At 40.0% G+C, this 18,990-nt stretch overlaps 1 protein-coding gene across 1 annotated transcript in view; it reads left to right on the top strand.

Moving 5' to 3' along the window:
- LOC128695339 (uncharacterized protein MCAP_0864) overlaps positions 1-18,990 on the top strand; it is a 139,459-nt gene that overhangs the window by 119,106 nt on the left and 1,363 nt on the right. The window contains exons 12-13 of the mRNA XM_070095364.1: positions 10,700-10,834; positions 14,635-14,772. Coding sequence (XP_069951465.1) covers positions 10,700-10,834; positions 14,635-14,772 — 273 coding nt within the window. The remainder of the gene's footprint in view (positions 1-10,699; positions 10,835-14,634; positions 14,773-18,990) is intronic.

The raw sequence follows: 18,990 nt of genomic DNA, 5'->3' as shown, positions 1-18,990 counted from the left end.
ATTTTTGTTTGATCTGATTTCCCTATTTGGAACATAATTTGACTGAGCAGCTAGAACTATGCCCTGGAAAGCATCATATCGGCAACCATCACCACCTACCTGACCCTTAGTCAGGTCATTCCAGTTCAGCCCACCTAAGTAATTTTTCAGTCCTATGAAATCAGCCAAGCGAAAGTCAGGGACGGAGACTTGATTGCCATTATTAGGGGAATTCCATGATATATTAAAACTGAGTGATTTGTGATCACTCTCCCCAAGCTCATCATTAACCTCAAGATTATTAATTAGTGTTTCCCTACTGGCAAGAACCAAGTAGCATTGTGTACATAAGTAGCCTTGTGTACATAAGTGGCCTTGTGTACATAAGTACTCTTGTGTACATAAGTAGCCTTGTGTACATAAGTAGCCTTGTGTACATAAGTAGCCTTGTGTACACATATAGCCTTAAGTACATAAGTAGCCTTGTGTACATAAGTAGCCTTGTGTACATAAGTAGCCTTGTGTACACATATAGCCTTAAGTACATAAGTAGCCTAGTGTACATAAGTAGTCTTGTGTACATAAGTAGCCTTGTGTACATAAGTAGCATTGTGTACATAAGTAGCCTTGTGTACATAAGTAGCCTTGTGTACACATATAGCCTTAAGTAAACAAGTAGCCTTATGTACATAAGTAGCTTTGTGTACATAAGTAGCCTTGTGTGCATAAGTAGCCTTAAGTACATAAGTAGCCTTGTGTACATAAGTAGTCTTGTGTACATAAGTAGCCTTGTGTACATAAGTAGCCTTGTGTCCATATGTAGCCTTGTGTACACATATAGCCTTAAGTACATAAGTAGCCTTATGTACATAAGTAGCCTTGTGTACATCAGTAGCCTTGTGCACATAAGTAACCTTGTGTACATAAGTAGCCTTGTGTACACATATAGCCTTAAGTACATAAGTAGTATTGTGTACCTAAGTAGTCTTGTGTACATAAGTAGCCTTGTGTACATAAGTAGCCTTGTGTACATAAGTAGCCTTGTGTACATCCTTGTGTACATAAGTAGCCTTGTGTACATAAGTAGCCTTGTGTACATAAGTAGCCTTGTGTACATAAGTAGTCTTGTGTACATAAGTAGTCTTGTGTACATAAGTAGTCTTGTGTACATAAGTAGCCTTGTGTACATAAGTAGCCTTGACTACACATATAGCCTTAAGTACATAAGTAGTCTTGTGTACATAAGTAGTCTTGTGTACATAAGTAGCCTTGTATACATAAGTAGCCTTGTGTACATAAGTAGCCTTGTGTACATAAGTAGCCTTGTGCACATAAGTAGCCTTGTGTACATAAGTAGCCTTGTGTACACATATAGCCTTAAGTACATAAGTAGCCTTGTGTACATAAGTAGCCTTGTGTACATAAGTAGCCTTGTGTACATAAGTAGCCTTGTGTACACATATAGCCTTAAGTACATAAGTAGCCTTGTGTACATAAGTAGCCTTGTGTACATAAGTAGCCTTGTGTACACATATAGCCTTAAGTACATAAGTAGCCTAGTGTACATAAGTAGTCTTGTGTACATAAGTAGCCTTGTGTACATAAGTAGCATTGTGTACATAAGTAGCCTTGTGTACATAAGTAGCCTTGTGTAAACATATAGCCTTAAGTAAACAAGTAGCCTTATGTACATAAGTAGCCTTGTGTACATAAGTAGCCTTGTGTGCATAAGTAGCCTTAAGTACATAAGTAGCCTTGTGTACATAAGTAGTCTTGTGTACATAAGTAGCCTTGTGTACATAAGTAGCCTTGTGTCCATATGTAGCCTTGTGTACACATATAGCCTTAAGTACATAAGTAGCCTTATGTACATAAGTAGCCTTGTGTACATCAGTAGCCTTGTGCACATAAGTAACCTTGTGTACATAAGTAGCCTTGTGTACACATATAGCCTTAAGTACATAAGTAGTATTGTGTACCTAAGTAGTCTTGTGTACATAAGTAGCCTTGTGTACATAAGCAGCCTTGTGCACATAAGTAGCCTTTTGTACATAAGTAGCCTTGTGTACATAAGTAGCCTTGTGTACATAAGTAGCCTTGTGTACATAAGTAGACTTGTGTACATAAATAGCCTTGTGTACATAAGTAGCCTTGTGTACATAAGTAGCCTTGTGTACATAAGAATCCTTGTGTACATAAGTAGTCTTGTGTACATAAGTAGTCTTGTGTACATAAGTAGTCTTGTGTACATAAGTAGCCTTGTGTACATAAGTAGCCTTGAGTACACATATAGCCTTAAGTACATAAGTAGTCTTGTGTACATAAGTAGTCTTGTGTACATAAGTAGCCTTGTATACATAAGTAGCCTTGTGTACATAAGTAGCCTTGTGTACATAAGTAGCCTTGTGCACATAAGTAGCTTTGTGTACATAAGTAGCCTTGTGTACACATATAGCCTTAAGTACATAAGTAGTCTTGTGTACATAAGTAGCCTTGTGTACATAAGTAGCCTTGTGTACATAAGTAGCCTTGTGTACATAAGTAGCATTGTGTACATAAATAGCCTTGTGTACATAAGTAGTCTTGTGTACATAAGCAGCCTTGTGTACATAAGTAGCCTTGTGTACATAAGTAGCCTTGTGTACATAAGTAGTCTTGTGTACATAAGTAGTCTTGTGTACATAAGTAGCCTTGTGTACATAAGTAGCCTTGTGTACATAAGTAGCCTTGTGTACATAAATAGCCTTGTGTACATAAATAGCCTTGTGTACATAAGTAGCCTTGTGTACATAAGTAGCCTTGTGTACATAAGTAGCCTTAAGTACATAAGTAGCCTTGTGTACATAAGTAGCCTTGTGTACATAAGTAGCCTTGTGTTCATAAGTAGCGTTGTGTACATAAGTAGCCTTGTGTACATAAGTAGCCTTGTGTACATAAGTAGCCTTGTGTACATAAGTAGCCTTGTGTACATAAGTAGCCTTGTGTACATAAGTAGCCTTGTGTTCATAAGTAGCGTTGTGTACATAAGTAGCCTTGTGTACATAAGTAGCCTTGTGTACATAAGTAGCCTTGTGTACATAAGTAGCCTTGTGTACATAAGTAGCCTTGTGTACATAAGTAGCCTTGTGTACATAAGTAGCCTTGTGTACATAAGTAGCCTTGTGTACATAACTGGCCTTGTGTGCATAAATAGCCTTGTGTACATAAATAGGCTTGTGTACATAAGTAGCCTTGTGTACATAAGTAGCCTTGTGTACATAAGTAGCCTTGTGTACATAAGTAGCCTTGTGTACATAAATAGCTTTGTGTACGTAAATAGCCTTGTGTACATAAGTAGCCTTGTGTACATAGGTAGCCTTGTGTACATAAGTAGCCTTGTGTACATAAATAGGCTTGTGTACTTAAATAGGCTTGTGTACATAAGTAACCTTGTGTACATAAGTAGCCTTGTGTACATAAGTAGCCTTGTGTACATAAGTAGCCTTGTGTACATAAGTAGCCTTGTGTACATAAGTAGCCTTGTGTACATAAGTAGCCTTGTGTACATAAGTAGCATTGTGTACATAAGTAGGCTTGTGTACATAAGTAGCCATGTGTACATAAGTAGCCTTGTGTACATAAGTAGCCTTGTGTACATAAGTAGCCTTGTGTACATAAGTAGCCTTGTGTACATAAGTAGCCTTGTTGTACATAAGTACCCTTGTGTACATAAGTAGCCTTGTGTACATAAGTAGCCTTGTGTACATAAGTAGCCTTGTGTACATAAGTAGCCTTGTGTACATAAGTAGCCTTGTGTACATAAGTAGCCTTGTGTACATAAGTAGCCTTGTGTTCATAAGTAGCGTTGTGTACATAAGTAGCCTTGTGTACATAAGTAGTCTTGTGTACATAAGTAGCCTTGTGTACATAAGTAGCCTTGTGTACATAAGTAGCCTTGTGTACATAAGTAGCCTTGTGTACATAAGTAGCCTTGTGTACATAAGTAGCCTTGTGTACATAAGTAGCCTTGTGTACATAAGTAGCCTTGTGTACATAAGTAGCCTTGTGTACATAAGTAGCCTTGTGTACATAAGTAGCCTTGTGTACATAAGTAGCCTTGTGTACATAAGTAGCCTTGTGTACATAAGTAGCCTTGTGTACATAAGTAGCCTTGTGTACATAAGTAGCCTTGTGTACATAAGTAGCCTTGTGTACATAAGTAGCCTTGTGTACATAAGTAGCCTTGTGTACATAAGTAGCCTTGTGTACATAAGTAGCCTTGTGTAAGTAGCCTTGTGTACATAAGTAGCCTTGTGTACATAAGTAGCCTTGTGTACATAAGTAGCCTTGTGTACATAAGTAGCCTTGTGTACATAAGTAGCCTTGTGTACATAAGTAGTACATAGTAGCCTTGTGTACATAAGTAGCCTTGTGTACATAAGTAGCCTTGTGTACATAAGTAGCCTTGTGTACATAAGTAGCCTTGTGTACATAAGTAGCCTTGTGTACATAAGTAGCCTTGTGTACATAAGTAGCCTTGTGTACATAAGTAGCCTTGTGTACATAAGTAGCCTTGTGTACATAAGTAGCCTTGTGTACATAAGTAGCCTTGTGTACATAAGTAGCCTTGTGTACATAAGTAGCCTTGTGTACATAAGTAGCCTTGTGTACATAAGTAGCCTTGTGTACATAAGTAGCCTTGTGTACATAAGTAGCCTTGTGTACATAAGTAGCCTTGTGTACATAAGTAGCCTTGTGTACATAAGTAGCCTTGTGTACATAAGTAGCCTTGTGTACATAAGTAGCCTTGTGTACATAAGTAGCCTTGTGTACATAAGTAGCCTTGTGTACATAAGTAGCCTTGTGTACATAAGTAGCCTTGTGTACATAAGTAGCCTTGTGTACATAAGTAGCCTTGTGTACATAAGTAGCCTTGTGTACATAAGTAGCCTTGTGTACATAAGTAGCCTTGTGTACATAAGTAGCCTTGTGTACATAAGTAGCCTTGTGTACATAAGTAGCCTTGTGAACATAAGTAGCCTTGTGTACATAAGTAGGCTTGTGTACATAAGTAGTCTTGTGTACATAAGTAGCCTTGTGTACATAAGTAGCCTTGTGTACATAAGTAGCCTTGTGTACATAAGTAGCCTTGTGTACATAAGTAGCCTTGTGTACATAAGTAGCCTTGTGTACATAAGTAGCCTTGTGTACATAAGTAGCCTTGTGTACATAAGTAGCCTTGTGTACATAAGTAGCCTTGTGTACATAAGTAGCCTTGTGTACATAAGTAGCCTTGTGTACATAAGTAGCCTTGTGTACATAAGTAGCCTTGTGTACATAAGTAGCCTTGTGTACATAAGTAGCCTTGTGTACATAAGTAGCCTTGTGTACATAAGTAGCCTTGTGTACATAAGTAGCCTTGTGTACATAAGTAGCCTTGTGTACATAAGTAGCCTTGTGTACATAAGTAGCCTTGTGTACATAAGTAGCCTTGTGTACATAAGTAGTCTTGTGTACATAAGTAGTCTTGTGTACATAAGTAGCCTTGTGTACATAAGTAGCCTTGTGTACATAAGTAGCCTTGTGTACATAAGTAGCCTTGTGTACATAAGTAGCCTTGTGTACATAAGTAGCCTTGTGTACATAAGTAGCTTTGTGTACATAAGTAGCCTTGTGTACATAAGTAGCCTTGTGTACATAAGTAGCCTTGTGTACATAAGTAGCCTTGTGAACATAAGTAGCCTTGTGTACATAAGTAGTCTTGTGTACATAAGTAGCCTTGTGTACATAAGTAGTCTTGTGTACATAAGTAGCCTTGTGTACATAAGTAGCCTTGTGTACATAAGTAGCCTTGTGTACATAAGTAGCCTTGTGTACATAAGTAGCCTTGTGTACATAAGTAGCGTTGTGTACATAAGTAGTCTTGTGTACATAAGTAGCCTTGTGTACATAAGTAGCCTTGTGTTCATAAGTAGCCTTGTGTACATAAGTAGGCTTGTGTACATAAGTAGCCTTGTGTACATAAGTAGCCTTGTGTACATAAGTAGCCTTGTGTACATAAGTAGCCTTGTGTACATAAGTAGCCTTGTGTACATAAGTAGCCTTGTGTACATAAGTAGCCTTGTGTACATAAGTAGCCTTGTGTACATAAGTAGCCTTGTGTACATAAGTAGCCTTGTGTACATAAGTAGCCTTGTGTACATAAGTAGCCTTGTGAACATAAGTAGCCTTGTGTACATAAGTAGTCTTGTGTACATAAGTAGTCTTGTGAACATAAGTAGTCTTGTGTACATAAGTAGCCTTGTGTACATAAGTAGCCTTGTGTACATAAGTAGCCTTGTGTACATAAGTAGCCTTGTGAACATAAGTAGCCTTGTGTACATAAGTAGTCTTGTGTACATAAGTAGTCTTGTGAACATAAGTAGTCTTGTGTACATAAGTAGCCTTGTGTACATAAGTAGCCTTGTGTACATAAGTAGCCTTGTGTACATAAGTAGCCTTGTGTACATAAGTAGCCTTGTGTACATAAGTAGCCTTGTGTACATAAGTAGCCTTGTGAACATAAGTAGCCTTGTGTACATAAGTAGTCTTGTGTACATAAGTAGTCTTGTGAACATAAGTAGCCTTGTGTACATAAGTAGCCTTGTGTACATAAGTAGCCTTGTGTACATAAGTAGCCTTGTGAACCCATAATTCACTTCGTTCAGTAAGTTCTAACCCTGATTTTTATTTTTCAAAACAGAGATAAACTGACAACCTTGATTACAACTCCGTTATCCTAAGTTCCAGAAGGACAGATGTTGGGCACACATGTTGGGCACACATGTTGCTTGCCAGCAGTTGTTTTGTTTTTTGAGTGCAACCTTAAGCACGCACGCGACCTTGGGCACCCACGCGAGCTTGGGCACACACGCGACCTTGGGCACTCACACGACCTTGGGCACTCACACGACCTTGGGCACTCACACGACCTTGGGCACACACACGACCTTGGGCACTCACACGACCTTGGGCACGCACGTGACCTTGGGCACTCACACGACCTTGGACACGCACGTGACCTTGGGCACTCACGCGACCTTGGGCACTCACGCGACCTTTGGCACTCACACGACCTTGGGTACACACACGACCTTGGGCACTCACACGACCTTGGGCACTCACACGACCTTGGGCACGCACCTGACCTTGGGCACACACACGACCTTGGGCCCTCACACGACCTTGGGCGCGCACCTGACCTTGGGCACGCACCTGACCTTGGGCACGCACCTGACCTTGGGCACACACGCTCTAGTTTCACTACCCCTGAATTAGGGCATACTAAGCAAAGGTTTGCTAAATTAGGTTAAGGAATAATTTGTTACGTTATTTTCGGTTAAATTAACTTTGAGAATGATACGTATGACATTTTCTTGTTTTTTTCCCCATTAACTGTAACTCCCTAAACACGCAAATATAAGAGACCAAAACTTCCCCATTACACCTTTTTCTAATTCATTATTCTCATTGTTTTTCCTCAGCATTTATACGTTTACATGTCATATGTTAGTGTTAGTATTAAACATTATCTTGCAACATTACCTACATTTTTACTTATCATATATTATTACCTCTCATACGTATATCATTACTTCTCATAGGTAAATCGTTACCTCTCATACTCGTATCATTACCTCTTATACGTATATCATTACCTTTCATACACGTATCATTACCTCTTATACGTATATCATTACCTCTTATAACGTATATCATTACCTCTTATAACGTATATCATTACCTCTCATACTCGAATCATTACCTCTTATACGTATATCATTACCTCTTATAACGTATATCATTACCTCTTATAACGTATATCATTACCTCTCATACTCGAATCATTACCTCTTATACGTATATCATTACCTCTTATACGTATATCATTACCTCTTATAACGTATATCATTACCTCTCATACACGTATCATTACCTCTCATACGTATATCATTACCTCTCATACGTATATCATTACCTCTCATACACGTATCATTACCTCTCATACGTATATCATTACCTCACATAAACGCATCATTACCTCTCATACGTATATCATTACCTCTCATACACGTATCATTACCTCTCATACGTATATCATTACCTCTCATACACGTATCATTACCTCTCATACGTATATCATTACCTCTCATACACGTATCATTACCTCTCATACGTATATCATTACCTCTCATACACGCATCATTACCTCTCATACGTATATCATTACCTCTCATACACGTATCATTACCTCTCATACGTATATCATTACCTCTCATACGTATATCATTACCTCTCATACACGTATCATTACCTCTTATAACGTATATCATTACCTCTCATACACGTATCATTACCTCTCATACACGTATCATTACCTCTTATAACGTATATCATTACTTTTCATAAACGCATCATTACCTCTCATACGTATATCATTACCTCTCATACACGTATCATTACCTCTCCAATGACTGTATCTTCACTTACAAGATCAAAAGTTGCAAATATCGTTCATGAATATTTTTCATTGTTTACTTGAAGAGTTGTCATCATCACAATAAATTATTCGTTAAATGTAAAAACACAAGCATTTAGCTGACTCAAGATATTCGCTTCTTCTAGGTATTAAGAGGGACGTTAAAAAGGGGATAAGAAAATCTAAACGGGACTATGAAATTAAAGTTGCTAGGGATTCGAAAACTAACCCCTAAAAGTTTTTTCCAGGTGTATATAACAAAAGTTAAAGATAAGATAGGTCCCCTTAAAAACAACTACGGGCATCTTACTGACAAAGAGAATGAAATTTGCTCGATTTTAAATAATTATTTTCTCTCGGTTTTTGCACAGGAAGACACTAACAATATCCCAGTAATTAATTTTTTTATAGTGGGCCAGAAGAAGATAAATTATGTAACATCACAGTCACTAGGGAAATGGTTATGAAACAAATAGACAGACTGAAGCAAAATAAGTCGCCGAGACCTGATGAGATTTTTTCAAGGGTTCTTAAGGAATGCAAAATAGAACTCTGTGAACCATTAACTAGTATTTTTAATTTATCTCTTCAAACAGGTGTAGTGTCTGATATGTGGAAGATGGCTAATGTAATTCCTATTTTTAAAACAGGGGACAAGTCGTTACCGTCAAATTACCGCCCAATAAGCCTGACCTCAATTGTAGGCAAATTACTAGAGTCAATTATAGCTGAGATTATAAGAACCCATCTGGATAAGCATAATCTGATTGATGATACTCAGCATGGATTCACGAGAGGTCGTTCTTGTCTAACTAATTTATTAACTTTCCTCAGTAAAGCTTTTGAGGCTGTTGATCACGATAAAGAATTTGATATTATTTACTTAGATTTTAGTAATGCTTTTGATAGAGTTCCGCACCAAAGACTGTTAAAGAAAGTGGCAGCTCATGGCATTGGGGGAAAAGTGCTCTCGTGGATCGAGTCATGGCTCACAGACAGGAAGCAGAGAGCGTCCACAAGTGGGGATCTGTAACAAGTGACGTAGCACAGGGATCAGTCTTGGGCCCGTTGTTGTTTATAATATGTATCAATGATCTTGATGAGGGAGTTACTGAGAAATGAGCAAATTCACCGATGATACAAAGATAGGTAGGATAAATTGATTCAAACGTAGATATCAGGGAACTTCAGGAGGATTTAGACAAACTCAATACCTGGTCAGCAAAGTAGCAGATGCAGTTCAATGTACATAAATGCAAGGTTCTGAAGCTCGGGAGTGTCCACAACTTACAAGTTAAATAATGTACAACTTAGCCATTCAGATTGCGAAAAGGACTTGGGGGTTATGGTGACCAGCAACCTTAAACCAAGACAGCAATGCCTAAGCGTACGTAATAAGGCAAATAGATTACTGGGATTTATATCAAGAAGTGTAAGCAACAGAAGTCCAGAGGTTATACTGCAGCTTTATACATCATTAGTAAGGCCTCACCTAGATTATGCAGCTCAGTTCTGGTCTCCGTATTACAGAATGGACATAAATTCGTTAGAAAACATTCAGCGTAGAATGACTAAATTAATACATAGCATTAGAAATTTTCCTTATGAAGAAAGATTGAAGACTCTTAAGTTACATTCACTTGTTAGACGAAGAATGAGGGAAGACCTGATCGAAGTGTATAAGTGGAAGATAGGTATTAATAAAGGGGATATTAACAAGGTCTTGAGGATATCTCTCCAAGAAAGAACCCGCAGTAGTGGATTTAAATTAGGCAAGTTTAGATTTAGAAAGGACATAGGAAAGTATTGGTTTGGAAATAGGGTAGTTGATGAGTGGAACAGTCTACCTAGTTGGGTTATTGATGCTAGGACTTTGGGTAGTTTCAAATTTAGGTTGGATAAATATATGAGTGGGAGGGGTTGGATTTGAGTGAGACTTGCATATTCGAGTGGATAGAGTTATCAGAGCTTATTTCTAGGGTGGCATTGAAAATTGGGTTGGGCAAATGTTTTATAAGTGGGATGGATTGTGAAGGACCTGCCTAGTATGGGCCAACAGGCCTGCTGCAGTGTTCCTCCTTTCTCATGTTCTTATAAAACTCCTGGAGAGCGAAACGTTGCCACAATAAAATGTCACATTAGTTGCACTTGTGCCATTTTACTTTGCATATAATCGGTAATTCTACCAACATTAATACGACATCTAAATGCATAACACAACAGGAGCAGGAGGGTCTTGTGAGACAGCTTCTGGAGCAGGACGTTTCTAATATGAAGACCATTAATGATCTTAAGCAACAGCTGACTCACATGGCCGAGATACTCAGTGAAAACAGCCAGAAAACTTCTCTAAATCAAGTAAGCATACTGTTTTTTTAAGTTATCTTCATACTTTCAGAGTAAGTTTAAAATAAATGCCAGGAAACAGTCATTAATTAACAAGAAAGTGGTGTGAAATACCAACTAGATGTGAAAGAGGCAAATGTAAGTACGTGGAAGCATTACTGATGACGTTTCGCCCACACGAAGGGCTTTATCACGTGAAAGATAGACATGCCAGGGAGAGAATGTTTGGTGCGTATATAGTGAAGTACCTGAGGTGAGGTGACTGGTAACTGAGGTGAGGTGAGTGGTAACTGAGGTGAGGTGAGTGGTAACTGAGGTGAGGTGAGTGGTAACTGAGGTGAGGTGAGTGGTAACTGAGGTGAGGTGAGTGGTAACTGAGGTGAGGTGACTGGTAACTGAGGTGAGGTGAGTGGTAACTGAGGTGAGGTGAGTGGTAACTGAGGTGAGGTGAGTGGTAACTGAGGTGAGGTGAGTGGTAACTGAGGTGAGGTGAGTGGTAACTGAGGTGAGGTGAGTGGTAACTGAGGTGAGGTGAGTGGTAACTGAGGTGAGGTGACTGGTAACTGAGGTGAGATGAGTGGTAACTGAGGTGACGTGAGTGGTAACTGAGGTGACGTGAGTGGTAACTGAGGTGAGGTGAGTGGTAACTGAGGTGAGGTGAGTGGTAACTGAGGTGATGTGAGTGGTAACTGAGGTGAGGTGAGTGGTAACTGAGGTGACGTGAGTGGTAACTGAGGTGATGTGAGTGGTAACTGAGGTGAGGTGAGTGGTAACTGAGGTGAGGTGAGTGGTAACTGAGGTGAGGTGAGTGGTAACTGAGGTGAAGTGAGTGTTAACTGAGGTGACGTGAGTGGTAATTGAGGTGACGTGAGTGGTAACTGAGGTGAGGTGAGTGGTAACTGAGGTGATGTGAGTAGTAACTGAGGTGAGGTGAGTGGTAACTGAGGTGAGGTGACTGGTAACTGAGGTGGGTGTCATCACATCATTTACCAAACATCCCAGAAGTCTTTTGGTCAGAAGTTTTGCTAACTGTGTATACCAATATTGTGTTAAAATTTCTTTATAATGTTGAGGGCTGATTCAGGACTCCATCTCCAGTGAATGTTGGTTTCCATGGCAGTCACTTGGGCTCCATTCCTCTGTAACAAATGATGCAGAAAATTTTGGTGGACAATGAAGTGTACTTTACAAGTTGTGCACTAAACTGGCATACCACTGTTTTGAAATATGCTTCTGGAGGTCTCTCAATAATTAGTAAATATAGATTTAGTCCCAAAGACTAAAAAAAACTGTGTGTTTCCTGCATAAACAAAGTTATGTTGATGATCTTTCTGTTTGGTAAATTCTTTCATGGTAGCTAAGAAATAATAATGTAATTAAACTAAGCACTAAACTCGAAAGGGTCGTATAGCACTGCAGGATGGAATGTACTTAAGAAGGAATATGCAAAGGCCAGAGACCAGTGGTAAGCATGTGCATGAAGTAGAGTTAGCAAGATAGTGAGAATACTAAAGGGAAAATATAATCAAGAGGGAGTCTGTGTCAGAGGTGGAACTTTCAGCGAGGAGGTCAGGTAGAGTGTGATAGAGAAATGAAGACCTCAGAAGTAACATCTGTATGCCCGCTGACAGACAGCACAATCTATTAAGAGAGGATGAACTGATAATATAATTTGGCAGTTCTCACAGGGCAGTGTTCAGTGTTTTACAATAAGATACCTGTGAGTTAGATGGGTGACTTCAGGTACCGTGTACTTGAGCTGGTACCGTGTACCTGAGCTAGTACCGTGTACTTGAGACTAGTACAGTGTATGTTAGGTAAGACACATATGCAACAGTTAGGTATCTTTATTTCGAAACGTTTCGCCTACACAGTAGGCTTCTTCAGTCGAGTACAGAAAAGTTGATAGAAGCAGAAGAGACTTGAAGACGATGTAATCAGTCCATCACCCTTGAAGTTTTGAGGTGGTCAGTCCCTAAGTCTGGAGAAGAGTATTGTTCCAAAGTCTGAAACAATACTCTTCTTCAGACTGAGGGACTGACCACCTCAGAATTTCAAGAGTGATGGACTGATTACATCGTCTTCAAGTCTCTTCTGCTTCTATCAACTTTTCTGTACTCGACTGAAGAAGCCTACTATGTAGGCGAAACGTTTCGAAATAAAGATACCTAACTGTTGCATATGTGTCTTACCTAACAACCTGTCGGTATTTTATACCATTTTAATGTTCACTAGTACAGTGTACCTGACACTGGTACCGTGTACCTGAGCTAGTACCGTGTACGTGTACCCTAGTACGTGCTGGGGTCAGGTAAAGATGCTGATGATGAAGGAAGTGCGGGAAGTGATAACTCCATGGAGAAACAATACAAATTATTTAAATGAACGACTGATTGAAGAATGAGACGTGCAAGTTTTGGGAATGTTTATTGTGACGACGTTTCACCAGCCAGTGATGAATGTTGAATAAGTGATTCATTCTCAAAGAAGAAACAAAAAGAGACTGTATATCCCACTCCACGTCCAAGATGACCCTCGGCGCGGCCGTTAGTGCAGATGCTGCATACAACGCAATCCCTACTCTACTCCCGGGCTCAGAGAGTACAGAAACTCTCGAAACTCATTCAAAGTAAACGATTAATCCTGGATAACAACCTCACATCCACCGAGCCACCTCGGTAGACATAAGTCAGAGCGGTCGAAAACCTGACGAGAGGCATTACCGCCTCGGCCTCCACCTCCCGGAACCGACACACAGCCTCCAGAGATACACCCGTCAACTTGAAAACACTCAAAGCCGCTCTCCGGATCTCCGGAAATCAGATCAACACATCCTTAGATGGGATGGACAATGATACTGTTTCTTCAAGCAAGGAGCTATAATTTCAAGGTGCTGAATGTAGCCAAAAAAGGGGGAGGGGTAAGAGGGGAGGGAAGAGATGGGTGGGAAAGGAGGTGGAATGAGAAAGATAAGATGGAGAAGAGAGAAGCCGACAATTAGATCTGTACCTCTAATCGACAGTGTTGGGTCTGATGCCGTAGATGATACGTAAAGTTCTCGTCGACAGTCCTCGATGAAATGAAAGGGGTTAATGTAAGCTCGGGAAGATGCGTTCAAGGCAGGAACACGTCCCTCTTTGCTCCATTAGGAACTGAAAACAAGCTTTATATACCAGCTCTCTCAGACTCGACACTACCCAAAAAAGGTATCTTGATCTACAACAATAGCAAATTCAGTATAACCACCAATCCCTCTACTGTTATCGTGGATATTAAGAGACAGAAACATCTTCATCCACAGAAGTTTGCACTATTCTTCATAGAAACTGTAAATTAATTTATTTAGGTAAATTACTGGGAGAGCCCCAAACATGCGTCCCAGAACACAAGTATACCAGCGAAGAGGACAAGTTGAACACTGCTGCTAGATCCACCGAAATTCCAACAATAACTTGATTAAATTGGAATGTAACCCCATTAATTACCAAGGAGATAAAAAAACTGTCTACCAGAATAGCATTTTCTACAGTTTAACTGAACTTCTGGTCAGGAAAGTTCTCTGTCGTACAGGAAGTGATGAGTCTTGACTCACACCTCGCTTCATCATCCTTATAAATACACTACACTCCACCCTTCAAGGTTTATATACTTATTGTCATTAAGGCTTCACGTAGCGGCATTAATGTTTATCTCACATCAACAAAGACAAAAATCAGTGTTGATGTATTGTAATTGTAAATACGTATTTGTTATCTTTGTACTGTTGCGAGTTAGGTTAAAATTAATATATTGCCAAATTTCTTCTCTCAAAGAATCTACATCAGAGAACAGTAACTGAATTACTGGAACAAGAACAGATGAAAAATAGACAGATCGACGGCCTGAACAAGGAGGTTAAAGCGATGGCAAATATAATGACGAAATATGAAGAAAGCATCAACTCATACCAGGTACGGTAAATTTGGTAAATAATAAATCATTTGTTTATATTTGTCAGACAAAATATTCTCTATTTTATGAAAGTATATGGCATAAAATATTTAGATATAATATTAAATGAATTTAGAACTTATGGGTGACTGTAACGGTAAAGATTATTTTTTGAATGCTAAAATTGTATAAAATACCAACAGGTTGTTGGGTAAGACACATATGCAACGGTTAGGTATCTTTATTTCGAAACGTTTCGCCTACACAGTAGGCTTCTTCAGTCGAGTACAGAAAAGTTGATAGAAGAGACGTGAAGACGATGTTATCAGTCCATCACCCTAGAAATTCTGAGGTGGTCAGTCGCTCAGTCTGAAGAAGAGTATTGTTCCAGAGTCTGAAACAATACTCTTCTCCAGACGGAGGGACTGACCACCTCAAAACCTCAAGGGTGATGGACTGATTATATCGTCTTCACGTCTCTTCTATCAACTTTTCTGTACTCGACTGAACAAGCCTACTGTGTAGGCGAAACGTTTCGAAATAAAGATACCAAACTGTTGCATAGGTTATTTTTTGCCTCTCCAAGACTTAAGTTTGCTGGGTATCCCTGATGGAGCGGCTTTATGCGCTTGTCTGATTTTTTCTGTTGTCGATATTTTTTTACTGCGTTCATAACATGAAAAGTCCTCATTAGATAATATTCATATTACCCACGCTAGTATAATGCAACTAATGGAATGTGTACTTACCCTTCGGTTATAGTTACACAACAGGTTTTGTGCCTGGCACAGGACCACAGAGCTACGTCATAGTGGCCACAATAAGTATGTAAGGTGCTTGCCCCTGTCTCAGGAGCAAGCACCTTACATACCTATTTAGTCAAGCTGAGCACAAACATGAGGAGCCCGTCTATCAGCATCCTGTCTATCAACATTAGAGGCTTCATTACCAATGTTAGTGAGCTCACGCACAGTTTCGTGAACATTCAACGTCCTGACATTATCGTCCTCGTTGAGACATTTTTGGACAATCAAGTGTACATGACAGCCCATTGATGTTGCCATTCGTAATCACCTGGAAACCTAGCTGTCTGTACATAAAAAACTAGCGTGTATAATGTACAGACCTCAGTGGCAACATTCCGATCCCCATCAACTTCCTGATGGAAAATGTGGACTCTCTTCTGCTTCAGCATAAATAACATAAATGTTAACATATTAAAATTGCTAGCGACGTCAACTTTTATTTAATAAATGTATGGAAGAGGGTAAGGCACCTAGGGATCGGCAGAGAGCATGCATAGTTCCTTTGTATAAAGGCAAAGGGGACAAGAGTGAAAATTTTTTAAGAAAATAAGTCTTTTGAGTATTCCTAGTAAAGTGTATGGTAGAGTTATTATTGAAAGAATTAAAAGTAAGATGGAAAGTAGGATAGCAGATGAACAAGGAGGATTTAGGAAAGATAGAGGGTGTGGACCAGGTGTTTACAGTGAAACATATAGGTGAACAATATTTCGATAAGGCTAAAGAGGTTTTTGTGGCATTTATGGATTTGAAAAAGGTGTATGACAGGGTGGATAGGGGGGCAATGTGGCAGATGTTGCAGGTGTATGGTATAGGAGGTAGGTTACTGAAAGCAGTGAAGAGTTTTTACGAGGATAGTGAGGCTCAAGTTAGAGTATGTAGGAAAGAGGGAGATTATTTCCCAGTAAAAGTAGGCCTTAGACAAGGATGTGTGATGTCACCGTGGTTGTTCAATATATATTTAGATGGGGTTGTAAGAGAAGTGAATGCGAAGGTTTTGGCAAGAGGTGTGGGGTTAAAAGATAAAGAATCTAAGAGAAAGTGAGAGTTGTCACAGTTGCTCTTTGCTGATGACACGAAGCTTTTGGGAGATTCTGAAGAGAAGTTGCAGAGGTTGGTGGATGAGTTTGGTAGGGTATGTAGAAAAAGAAAATTAAATGTGAATATAGGAAAGAGTAAGGTGATGAGGATAACAAAAAATTAGGTAACGAAAGATTGGATTACAGGTTGGAGGGAAAGAGTATGGAGGAGTTGAATATGTTTGGATATTTAAGAGTGGACGTGTCAGCAGATGGGTCTATGAAAGATGAGGTGAATCATAGAACTGATGAAGGGGAAAAGGTGAGTGGTGGACTTAGGAGTCTGTGGAGAGGGGAATGTATGAGTATATAGTTTTACCAACGCATGGGTGGTGAATGTTGCAGCGAGGAGAAGGCTGGAGGCAGTGGAGATGTCATGTCTGAGGGCAATGTGTGGTGTGAATATAATGCAGAGAATTCGTAGTTTGGAAATTAGGAGGTGTGGGATTACCGAAATTATTATCCAGAGGGATGAGAAGGGGTTGTTGAGGTGGTTCGGACACGTAGAGAGAAACAGAATGACTTCGAGAGTGTATAAATCTGTAGTGGAGGGAAGGCGGGGTAGGGGTCAACCTAAGAAAGGTTGGAGGGAGGGGGTAAAGGAGGTTTTGTTTGCGAGGGGCTTGGACTTCCAGAAAGTATCCGTGAGCGTGTTAGATAGGAGCAAATGGAGGCAAATGGTTTTTGGACTTGACCTTCTGTTGGAGTGTGAGCAATGTAGCATTTATGAAGGGATTCAGGGAAACCGGCAGACCGGATTTGAGTCCTGGAGATGGGAAGTACAGTGTCTGCACTCTGAAGGAGGGGTGTTAATGTTGTAGTTTTATAACTGTAGTGTAAAGCACCTCTCTGGCAAGACAGTGATGGAGTGAATGATGTTGAAAGTTTTTCTTCTTCGGGCCACCCTGCCTTGGTGGGAGACAGCCCATGTGTTAATAATTAAAAAAATTATTAATTTCCAAGAGTGTTTTACATGAAAATTTTGTTGACTTTCCTAGTCACATCTCTGGTTCCTCTCTCGACCTAGTAGTAAGTGATCTAATTCAAGGCATTAGTCACTTACAAACCTCTCCGCTGTGTTGGATCCTCCTGACCACAAGGCAGTCTTTGCAACACTGAATTCCAAAAGAATGAGGTGAAGAATCAATACCCACAACCTGTCTTTCGGAAAGAGGAAACTGGTCGACCCTTTCCTCGGAGCTTGCCACCTCCGATTGGAATGTTCATCTCCAAAGTGACGTTTATAACTACTAAACATATCCTTAATCTCTTATATAAATACATGCCTCACCAGCAGTGTGACGAAGCCTTGAGATCACTCTTGGTTTGGCTTTCGTTGTCGAGAGGCCGCTGCTTGGAGAACGTATACGAGGCATCCCACTATCTATAGCAGGAACCAGCACAGGCAAGCCTCTCGGCAAATGGAAAAAGTTTGAAACTTGGCCGCTCTAGATGGCAAACATGCTCCTCCCCCCTTAAACTAGGTGAACTTTAGTCATGGACCGACAAGTTTATTAATCTGATGGAATTATTTCACCTCTAAATCGGCAGGATGGGATCGTCTATACTAGCATTCAGGAGAAAACTGATCTCTATGCTCCACACTTTGCTGCCAAGATGCAAGTGTCTGATCCAGTAAGAGACCCTCCTTTGCTAATCGCAAAAATTGTCAGAGATGACAATAAGGCAGGATAAAGTACTATATCTCCTTAATCCATGAACCAAGAAAAGGTTGTGGGTAAGCACAAAATTTCTGAATAGATTTGCAGCCCAGCTAGCATCATTTCTGAGACACATCTATCAGCACTACCTAGCTCAGTGTAGATAGACTTCTCAGTGAAGAGAAGGAAATGTAGTCCCTGATCTAAAAAAGAAGAGAAGAACGGAAATCAACGGCACAGGCCAATGTAATTCCTGTCAAACACTGGCAAGATTCTTGCGACAATAATCTCAGAGCAGATGACAACGTTTCTCGACTACCACTCACTTTGTGGCCCTCATTATGACTTCAAAAAAAAGGTCACTGTGCTGCTGATCTGCTGTTGAACCTCGCCACTGTGTGGTACTAGTCACTAGAGGAATCCAAGGTCAGCTGTGTAGTAGCACTAGACATTGTTGGTGCGTCTAAGTTTGAGACCAGGGACTGTGGCAAAGATATAAGCACTAGGAGTCTCTGGCTCTTCACTATGCTTCCTTAGAGACAACGTTCAAGATAGGCCTCTAGAAGTAGTTTTCAGTGGGACAGAGTCAACAAATCAGTCAATCGGTGCCAGTGCTCCACAGGGAAGTATGTTTGGGTCATTGTTATGGAATGTCAGTTTTAATAAAACCTTCCTCGACTCATCCCAGAATCTCT

Source organism: Cherax quadricarinatus, chromosome 50, assembly GCF_038502225.1.
Source record: "Cherax quadricarinatus isolate ZL_2023a chromosome 50, ASM3850222v1, whole genome shotgun sequence".
NCBI lineage: Eukaryota > Metazoa > Arthropoda > Malacostraca > Decapoda > Parastacidae > Cherax > Cherax quadricarinatus.
Note: the sequence above shows the minus strand (reverse complement) of the source record. Positions and strands in the feature narration are given on the sequence as shown.